Source organism: Centropristis striata, chromosome 24 (genome assembly GCF_030273125.1).
Source record: "Centropristis striata isolate RG_2023a ecotype Rhode Island chromosome 24, C.striata_1.0, whole genome shotgun sequence".
Lineage (NCBI taxonomy): Eukaryota > Metazoa > Chordata > Actinopteri > Perciformes > Serranidae > Centropristis > Centropristis striata.
Genome location: NC_081540.1, coordinates 18341021 through 18351595, shown reverse-complemented (window position 1 = coordinate 18351595; position 10575 = coordinate 18341021). Strand labels below are relative to the sequence as shown.

The following is a 10575-nucleotide window of genomic DNA, read 5'->3' as shown; positions in this document are numbered from 1 at the left end:
ATGCTTTTTTTTTTTTTGCAAAGAACGTATAAAAAAAGAAGAGAAGAAAAAGAAGTGTTTTTATCCGTGTGAAGTCTGATGATAAATCAGGACGTGCTACTTTCCCCTCTTCTATTTCCCTCCCCTCTGCTTTGCAAAGCATCAAAGTGATGCTGATGATGAAAGGTTGAAAGCAGTGAATCATCATCATCGAGTATGTGAAGCACACAAATGCTTTAGAATTCTTTGTAAATCTCAATCTATGTGCAGTCCACCTCAACTGCAAAGACAAAATATTCAAACAGCTGAAGGACGCCCAGGATAAACTGAGAATGTGACTTGTGTCGAGTCGTGACTGTCCTCTGGAAGTTTACCATCAATCTTAATTACTTCACATAGAGGATGGATCATGTTTGACCGCTCTGAAATGAAATGGAGAAGGAAATTTCACAAATTCCATAAACCTACTAAAAGTGTTGTTGGCAGTCTTCATTCAGTTATCTTTGCCTAATTGCATGCACATTTTCGATGGCTTTTGACTTCAATTTGTTTGCTTTTGTGTCTAATGTAAAGTCCAAAATGGTCAAAAGATCCTGTGCGGTAACGCTTTATATTAAGGTCCTTGTAATAACCATTAATTAACAAGTAATAAGGCCCTTGTAAGTCCTTACAAGATGCTTATTAACATTACTGTGTGTTTATAAGCCTTTATAAGTGTTAATAATGGCATTATAATACAGCTAATAGCAGGCTATAAGAGATTTATAATAAGAACATTAATAAAAGCTATCTTATAATTCTTCATAATAGCATTACAAACACCCATAACCCACCCACTATGTCTTTGCCATGCCTTTATAATTCTTTTGTTTGCTTCTTGATATTAAAATATACTTTATTGCTCATCTATTATAAGTTAACGATGCACTTGGTAACAATTAACTATGCTTTTTGCAGCTAAAGGGATCTAAAGCAAGAACAATGCCTTATTACTTGTTAATTAATGGTTATTACAAGGAACTTAATATAAAGCCTTACCTCCTGTGCAACATCAGCCAACCTTTATATGCATTTTATATAATATGCATTTTTCCCTCCATTGAGAGGCTGTAGTCGGCTCAATTGAAGGCTATAAAACTATATATATTGATATCATAGGAAACTAAGGAATCCAATGGTAATTGCCAAGATATCGTTTTTTCAGGGTTAAATAATAAGTCCCGGTTTACACACACTCACACACACACACACACACACACACACACACACACGTCTCACTGCAAATGCAAAATAAAAAGAGATTAGCTGGTTAGCTGTCAGGAGGTTTTCCTGGCTTTGAATTTGAAAAGATTAATTATTTTAGTCCTATATAGAATGCAAATTTAAATCTGAACAGTATTCTACTGTATTGATGTCATACAGTGTCATACTGTATATTGCAATACAATCTTTACAGGAATCACATTAAATTATTTACAGGAATTTGCACTAAAACGTTTTACAGTGGACTGTAAACAATCAGTACACAGTATCGTGTTGTAAATTTACAACATTACTAGCCTGGGCCGATTCTTAGCCCTGCTTTTGGTATCTAATCACAGAACTGGGTGGGACGGCAAGACGTTGACGCGTAGGCATACTATTGGACAGACGGAAGCTTGTGGTTTGCTAACGGATCCAATATGGCTGCAGCAGGCGCGAAGCTCTCTTTGGATCTAGCTGTAGACAGTCTTCTAGATAGTTTAGAGCCAAAGTTTATTTGAAAAGAAGAACAATGTTTGGCTTTACACTCCTTTATCACCAACAAAAATGATGTTTTAGCCTTGCTTCCAACAGGATTTGGCAAAAGCCTAATCTACCAACTAGCCCCGATAGTGGCTAAGCTAACCGGGTTTAGCAAGACCCCGGTCGTTGTAGTTGTCGACTCTTGGGCGACTATCACTCCTAGTAATGCTAACCTCTCTTATATTCTTGTTGTTTTTTGGAAAATAACATATGTGCCTATGTTGAATGTCCTTCCTCCTTGATATATATCTTGCACGTGGCTAAGCTAATGGGGTTTAGCGAGACCCCGGTCGTTGATACGATTAGCTAAGAGCTACGTGCAGACGCTTATGATAGGCATTCGTAGCGCCCAATAAACAGCTCTGGATGATCGTAAACCACGCCTCCTCTACGGAAAAATGAATAGGTGGTCTCCAGACTATATCTCATTTGTGATATAGTCTGACGTTAGCCAGGCTACAAAATTACAGTAATAAATTGCAAATGTATTTCAAGTCAGTAATACACTGTAATAATACACTGAATAAGAAACTAAAAATACAATACTTTGCAGGCAAAGCTGCTGCCGGTTAATTATTAGATTTCGCTGAAAAGTTTTACAGTGTTGGTTAGTGGTGCACTTAACCCTTTGATGCACAACATGGGTCAAAAATGACCTGCATTAATTGCATCTGCATCATGTTATTTAATGCTTGCTGTGTGTTTCAGCGCTCTATCTTTTGATATCAACTTATTTTTTGATTGAATATTCCAAGTATTCTTTAAATATCTTGTTTTTGATAACAACAGATCATTATTTCCATCTTGCCTCTCATACTTTATGAAGAAAAAAAGTTTTTGTATTATTACATAACTAACTTCTTGGCTAAGTAGCTTGCTAAGCTAACCACTTAGCCAAGAAGTTAGCTAAGTAGTTAGCTTAGCAAGCTACTTAGCTAAATACTTAGTCAAGAAGTTAGCTAAGTATTTAGCTTAACAAGCTACTTAGCTAAAAAATGGATATAGGTAATTTTTGACCCATGTTGTGCAAGGGTAGTGACACAAAAAGGTATTTTATTCAAAAATTAATATAGGAAAACATAAAATTAGGATGTATGATGATCAAAAACAAACGTATTGAGGAAAACCGGGAATACTGAATGATGAAAATAATTTATTGCAAAGATATAGAGCATAAAAACTCTGTCGGGTCACTTCAGACCCATGTTGTGCATCAAAGGGTTAAGCCTCTTGTGGCTGCAATGAGTATTACAACAGAAACAAAATGCTGTTGTAACAACAAAAAAAAACTTTTTTTTCACAGATGAACAAAGTTACTTTGAAAGACAATCTGGCAAAACTTTTCTTTCCACCTGTTCTTATATCATAAACACAGGAGAGAAAACAATATAGATCAGACTTTTTTTTCTCACTCCCAGGGCGTCTGCAACAGGTGGCTCTAAAGCACCAAGAAATATAGTGAGGTACCAGTAAAAACAGTAAAGAAGAACACCGCTACAGTAAAAGGGAACAATTCATGATTGAATCGTCTTAGAAAATGGCTTTGCAAATGTTTTATGAAGAAGGAAATACATCAAGACATCAAGGATAAACACATTCTCATATTTTTCTCCTAAAACTTTTTCTTTCTGGCATGTAAGATTCACCAAATTATCTTAACTAACTTGCTGTTTCCAAATTTTTTGCTTGTTTCAGTCTGATCAGTGTCATCTGTTCATCTGTTTGTAAAATATATTCATCAGAATTCTCTCAGCCACCTGTTCTGCTCTGTTTCTACCAAAGAATAGAAATAAGAATAGCACACTGCAGAACATCAGGTGTCAGTTGACATATTAGAGGACCACTTTATTGAGTATTGAGGGAGTTTTAAGCAATTAAAATTTTTAATTGTACAGCTGCCAGCAATGTTTCAGTCGTAGAAAAAAAATGTCAGTGTTCTGACATTAACCTGTGGAGTTTGGGGCTATTTTGTGGGTTTTGGACTCCTTTTCATTCTGCCTGTATAAACTACGGTGGCCGACAAGGCTCAAACGGACGGCAACGGCCCAATACGTCTCAGTTTGAGAAAACAGCTTCAAGTACAGAAACGATGCAAAATCACAAACTCAAACACAAGTCTAAACGAGGTACAAAACGAGGAACGTGGTCCAAATTAAAAAACGTGCTGCAAAAAACAAAGACAAATGCATCATCATCATCAAACGCGCTGCAAATGGAGAAACGATCTGCAAACCGAGAAACGATCTGCAAATGTCATCATGAATCATGCTCCAAACCTGCAGGGGGCGCCCTCAGCCTAACAGCTCAATAGAGAGACACACGGGATGGAGAGAGAAAGAACAGCTGACTGAATCACAACAGTGTATGAAGATACAGCAGGAACGGTAATGTGACTTTTACTTGGTTTTATATATATGTATATATGTGTTTATATATGTTTGCACGTAGATTAGCCTGCTTGAAATAAAACACCCGTTTTAATAATACATTAAAAAGCCCTCTTATCACAGTCTCCCATACCTAAACCCTGTCTTTTTTTTTTTTTCCTTTTGCAGATGTACTGTCCATTCTGTGGATCTGTGCTTACAGCTTCCCCTGCCTTTTGCTGTGCATGTGGCAAAAACATAACTTTTTTAAAGCATGTCAAAGAAGACACGCCTGCCACTCATGCACAAGTTGATGTTGCACAACCTAGCACCAGTGCAGGTAAACAGATTCATGATTTTGTAACATAAAATGCTTGAAATGTTCAGATTGTGTCACTCACTGTCAAATCACTTCTCTCTATCACTATCCTGGTTCAGTAACTGGCATTTAAGGTGTACTAAAATGTCCTGCAGAGAGTGATTTTAGATGAACATAAATAAATGTAAACTCAATAAGAGTACTGAATTTTTCTTTTTTCCAGAGGGAAACTCAAGCATAGAGACATTTTTGAAGTTTAGGGCAGTTAAAGAAAGGGAGAGAAAGTCTTTCTTTTCAAAGAAACGTCAGGCCTCTCAGAGTGAAAAGAAACAGAAACCAGTGAAGGTATGAACAGTTTTTAACATTACATAGGATGTTGCATAGTTTGTTGAGATTTAGCTGTCAGTGCAGACCTCATATCGATCTGTCATGTTGTATCAATTTACATTTTATTTACTATGTTATTTGTTATTTTGCAGATTTATGTTGGAGTTATGAGGCTGACAGGTGACTCCCTAAAACCTGTAAGAGGGAAGTCACTCCCTCTTGACATTCAGCCTCACTGGACATCAGAGCAGCTATTGGCTTCTGCTGTTAAAAAACAAATAGATTTTAACCAGGACATGCAGGATGTTGTCCATGTTTTGTTGTACCCTGATGGCAGACAAGTGATAAACATCCCAGGAACAGATGACCCTTTCACTGTCCAGAAGTACAAGGAGGCATTAGGGAAGGCCTACCAGAAGATAACACTATACATTTGCACTGCAGAGGATTTTGAAACCAGTTGTAAGTGTTCCATTTTGTATTTCATTCATGGTTTGATTTTCAGAGTCTTTCCACTTATATCTTATCTGTGCAAGATACATTCTGCCAGTTTCTTTAAAACATTATTGTAATTTTTGTTTAAATGCATTTTTTCAAAGGTGGACAGTCTTCTAGTGAAGATGACAGTGTCGTCCATGTGAACGTGCCATCTGTGGAAAGTGATCTCTCTGACACTATGGTAAGTGCACACATGTTAAAGCGACAGCTCAACATTTTGGCAAACTGGCCTATTGCTAGGTACATTATCTTTACCTATCAGTTTTGAGATCCTGGGGGCTCGACGTGAGCCATTTGGAGAACAGAATGGAGTGGATACTATGAGTCCGTCTCATCAAATAAGCAATCCAAATACTCCAAAATGCTCTTGTGGACAAGTAGTGACATTTATATTCACCATACTGTGAAATAATAATGCATAATGTAACATTATGACACGTGAAGCAAATAAGTTGCACTATTGCACTTTGCGCTTTAGGTGAGTGTACAGGTAACAACTTGTCCAGGAGAGCATTTTGGGGTTGTTGGTTTATGTATTTGATCATTTGAAGGACAGACAGACTCATACTGTGCACCTCCATTCTGTTCGCTCAAAACAACAGGCACTGATAATTGAAGGTGATGTACCTACTCTGAAGGTAATGTACCTAATTTGCCATAATGTTGAACTAACCCTTTAAGTTAGAAAATTGCATTTAATATAACTTGTTATATGTGTGTTTATATTGTGTTTTGTATGCAGGTCTGGGACATTCCAGATAGTGTGAGCACACCAAGAATGGAGAAAGTTTTGCAGGGGTAAAAATTGCCTTTGTCAAGTGATGTTTATGCTTCATAAACAAAACAAGTAATCAGTAGTGGAGCAGGGAAATTCATGCATTATTTGTTATTCCTAGACCCTCCAAATGCCAACAACCAGAATCTCATCAAGTAAGTTAAAAAAAAAAAAGATTATACCCAATAGTATTGATTGATTGATTTATGATGTGCATTAGTTCTAAGCAGGTAACAATTCTGAGTAATTAACTGATTAACTTAAAAAAAATAATATTTTTAATTAGGATGGACAGCAACCAACTGCCCAGGAACAGAATCTGAATACCTGTTATAGGTAAGCTGGTGGACAGTTAGTGTGTGTAAATATGTGTCCAATGAAGAAAATAATAAATAGTTAAAAAATGGAAGATGTTATGCTAACATTTAGCCTATTTCCTGCAATCCCTTTATATTTTTCATACTTTCTTTCTTGGAATATCCAACTGTTCATTAATATTCATTTTTATTGCTAGATTGCAACATTACAAAAAGCTTACTAAAGACCAGTCTTTCTACATTTTAAAACAGCTACCAACTCACCCCCAAAGTCAAAATAGCCCGAGAACTCCAACAAACACATTTTTTAAATTTCTGGGTAGTGTAAGAATGTACCTTATATCAAGGTATCATTGGCATGTCATTCTTTGTAAAACAAGCAAACAAACAAAAACAGTCAACTGTGCATTTTATAGGTGAGTCTATGAATTATTTTCTTGCAGCAAGTACACCAGCGTGTATGCACCTATAGTTGTTGACAGTGAGTCTGATGCAGATGACCACACAGACTACCCTGCAGTGGAAAGGTATGATGTTTTACTAGTTAGTACCTCATTGTTATTTTTGGCTCCATTATTGGAAATCATGTACACTGATACTCTCTCACAGTCCACAGGGTTTGAGCTTGAGTGCTGAAAACATTGTTTCAGAACTGGCCTCCAAGATTACCAATACATCATACAGCAGGTTCAACATCAACCGGGCAAATATATGGGATGGAGCACTCAGAGGCTTTAAGCGACAATCTTATGACCCATCACATGAAATTTTGGTTAAATTCACTGATGATGAGGGGCGAGCAGAAGATGCAGTGGACACTGGTGGTCCTAAACGGGAGTTCCTCACCCTGCTGATGGACAGCCTTAGATCAAGGAGAGTCTTTGATGGTCCAGACGATAGGAAATTTCTCACATTTGACTGTGCAGGTAAACATTTTATTGTTTCAGACTTAAATTAAGTACATTGTATTTCTGAAAATAATTTTTGAATTCATTCTGGAAATTCAACATCTGGTTAGCTCTGCACCTGGATTCAGTGACTGTTATGCATTTTCATGTGGATTTGAAACTGATTTTAATAGTGGCACTAATGGATGGTAAAATATCAACAGCTGCCAGAGATGATGAATATTTTCATGTTGGGAGGATGATCGCTACATCAATAGTCCACGGTGGTCCAGGCCCTCGATTTTTGTCAGAATTGCTCTACGACAACCTCACGGGAAAATCAACCGTTGATGTTGAAGCAAGGATTGAGGACATCACAGATGATACCATGAGAGCTTCCTTGCTTGAGGTGTGTTGTCAAATCAACAAAGCTCACAAAGTGTCACACAACAACTTTCTCAACTATATATAGTCTATCTCAACCCCCGAAACAAAAATTTGACTAATTGGGCCCATTTTTTTAAACCAAATATCTGTTCTCAGGTATCTGTTCCATCTTTTCTTAAAATATGAATAGTAAATACTTGTAGTAAAATCCAGTTTGCACCATCTCAGAACATTAGCTAAATTAAGCACCTCCTTCCTATTTTATGGCATGGCGAATAGTTTGATTTCTTTCCATATTTATCTTTCAGTATGGGAAATTTGTGGCATTTCACTTAAATGTGTGGTAATTGTCTCCCAGATATCCAGTGCAGCAACACTGGATGAACTGCATGCAGTGATCGACAAACATTCAAGTCTGTTGCAGACTGCTGGTTGTCTTCAGTACCCAGATGTTGTGGTGGACAAGAAGATAATCATTAAGGACTTCATGCAGTGGTACTTCATTTACCGCAACCATTTTTCAATACAAAGGTGATGTGCTTTATTTTCACATATTCATTCATTTTTAAGACTTTACATGAAGTTAATTGTATCAAGTATCAAGTAATTAGTGTGCTTAAAGTGATAGTTCAACATTTTGGCAAATTGACCTCTTGCCATAACAGGCACTGATAATAGAAGGTAATGATCCTACTCATATGACGATAGGGATTATAGCATTCGGCCAATTTACCAAACTGTTGAAATACCCCTTTAATGTTACCAGTCTTCTCTGATACTGCTATTGTTCTAGGCATTTTAGAGTGTTTTTTTCCTCTCTGAATATTTTGTAGGTTCAAGGATGGGCTTTCAACACTTAATGTGAGTCATGCTTTGGAGCAGCATGCATCCACATTCAAGGCATTTATGTGCTCAAGTGTGGAACAGCTGACATCCACAACACTGGATAACCTTTTCGAGGTTCAACTCAGTGAACAAGGCAGTACAAGACGCCAAGAGGAAACCAGAGTACTAGCATTCTGGAGAGACTATCTCCTCGATACAGAAGGTTTATTACAATAGCATGTCATACAATTGTTTCCATTTCTCTCATCTTTTATAAATGACAGGTTTAATAAAACACATTTTAACTTTATAACGTTTTGTTTTTTTTCCAGATAGAAAAACAGGACTTTCCCTTGCAGACATCCTGATGTTCGCCACAGGACTCAGTTCTCTGCCCCCATCTGGGATTAACCCGAGACCAAAGCTGGTGTTTCAAAGGAATTCTCGCTACCCATGCAGCAGAACCTGTGCAAACACAATGGAAATTCCACTGTCAATGACTTATGAAGAGTTTGCAAAGGACATGGACTTCGGAATAGAAAACTCTCCTGGTTTTGGACTGTACTAATTTTTTTTTTTGTACAACAAACTGTTAGGTTGACCATTAGTTCAACAGTTATTACCTGTATTTTCAGTTCTGTTACAAGTCAGCCATGTTCTTCAATGTCATATAAAGTTCCACACAGGTCTCCCAGGTCGTTGGCTGCATTACACCACTTTGCCTATGGAGATCCTCAAGGTGTGACTGGAGATGATGATCCCCACATGGACTGTGTGTTGCCTCACTCTCAAATGGCCGCAGTTCGTCCAGTGAAACTGGAAACCCACAGTCAGTTCCACCAAACCTGTGAGTGAAAATATATTCCTAGTTTTAGTGTCACATGTTGCTTGGACTAAGGAGCCTTAACCTTTCATGTATTATGTAAGTGCAAGAGTTTTTCACATCTTTTGATAATGCTGTTATGTTTTATACTGTTATTTCAGGGAAGATAAAAAGTTAAAGTCCGTGTAAAGGCAATTACATGTTTTCTTTCAAAACACAATAAATATGTTGGAAAATAGTTGCTGAAAACATGAGAAAAGACTTTGAATGATGTATTACTGCAATGTGGAGTTAGAGGTTCAAACAGTTTGTCACTGTAATTAACATAATATATGCATAACCCCGCCCACTCGCGCAATGGTATAGAAGCCTCCAGCACCTTAATGGTAGTCCAACTGCTCATAATCATTAAACATATAGGGTTGAACAATACCAATATAATACTGCTAGCTGTAGCATCCATATTGTGCTTGTTTTTTTTTCTAAAACGAGATCACATGACGTCACGTGTCGAGTGGGCGTGGCTTCGGCGCATTCAGTGGTCACGCCCCGACAGTCCTGAAGCTGAGAATACTGCTCAATTTTACCTGATTTTGACACCTAATTTCATAAACTTGTCGTTATTTTTGATCATTCAAATTTGGCTGGGTGGTTAATATCACTTTCTTCTTCAGTCTGCCTCAACTCAAAACACAAATTTATTTTGACTTTACACGGACTTTAAACACTGAAAACTAACCTGTGAGGTAGGTTGTACATGACCTCTGGTTTACCAGATGGACAACGAGACAGTTTAACAGGTCTGATTGTATGAGTGTTCCACTTTTCTCTGCATTCATCAAGGTCATTTTGTAGCACATCCATGAACACAAATCGCAGGAGGCATGTGTGCTCATGACTACCATTGAAGAGATTTCTCTCTCTCATATCATTCAAAAGGTCCATCCAAAATTGTGACCTGAAGACACAAACTGGAATTAGGGTGATGCATTTCATGTAATATTTTTGAATTGTGATTCAATCTAAAATGTTATAATTTAATGATAAATATAATTTGTTGTTCATCAAAAAGCAATAAACATGTTTTAAAGTCCGTTTTATGTGTTATGTGTTTCTAGCTTGTAAAACACTAAGAAAAAAATACATATAGACACCTCTGTTTGCGAAAATATGACCACCAGCTTTCAATTCTTTGGTTTGCCGTTGAAGAGCCATACAAATGACTGGCAGCCCCAGCATAGTCGTCAGTATGAGATGATCTTAAGGTACAATGAATTGCCACCATTC

The 10575-nt window shown here is 37.2% G+C and overlaps 1 protein-coding gene across 2 annotated transcripts; it reads left to right on the top strand.

The window, feature by feature from the left end:
• Nucleotides 1-4308: 4308 nt before the first annotated feature.
• On the top strand, nucleotides 4309-9395 carry LOC131962662 (G2/M phase-specific E3 ubiquitin-protein ligase-like). 2 transcript variants are annotated; one of them, XM_059327644.1, is made up of 13 exons: nucleotides 4309-4470; nucleotides 4673-4794; nucleotides 4929-5238; nucleotides 5376-5455; nucleotides 6017-6072; nucleotides 6171-6204; nucleotides 6336-6385; nucleotides 6810-6893; nucleotides 6976-7292; nucleotides 7478-7662; nucleotides 7999-8171; nucleotides 8474-8688; nucleotides 8798-9395. In XM_059327644.1, the coding sequence occupies exons 1-13, from the start codon at nucleotides 4320-4322 to the stop codon at nucleotides 9031-9033; spliced, it is 2013 nt and encodes a 670-aa protein (XP_059183627.1). In that variant the 5' UTR covers nucleotides 4309-4319; the 3' UTR covers nucleotides 9034-9395. The 2 variants fall into 2 exon arrangements, with proteins under 2 accessions (XP_059183627.1, XP_059183628.1); XM_059327645.1 differs by lacking the exon at nucleotides 4673-4794.
• The last annotated feature ends 1180 nt before the right edge of the window (nucleotides 9396-10575 follow it).

Bases quoted from the DNA above. Each gene is read 5' to 3' on its own strand.
- LOC131962662 (XM_059327644.1), top strand. From the start codon at position 4,320: ATGTACTGTCCATTCTGTGGATCTGTGCTTACAGCTTCCCCTGCCTTT. The intron at 4,471-4,672 runs GTAAACAGATTC...TCTTTTTTCCAG, and splicing joins ACAACCTAGCACCAGTGCAG to AGGGAAACTCAAGCATAGAG. The intron at 6,386-6,809 runs GTAAGCTGGTGG...ATTTTCTTGCAG, and splicing joins AATCTGAATACCTGTTATAG to CAAGTACACCAGCGTGTATG.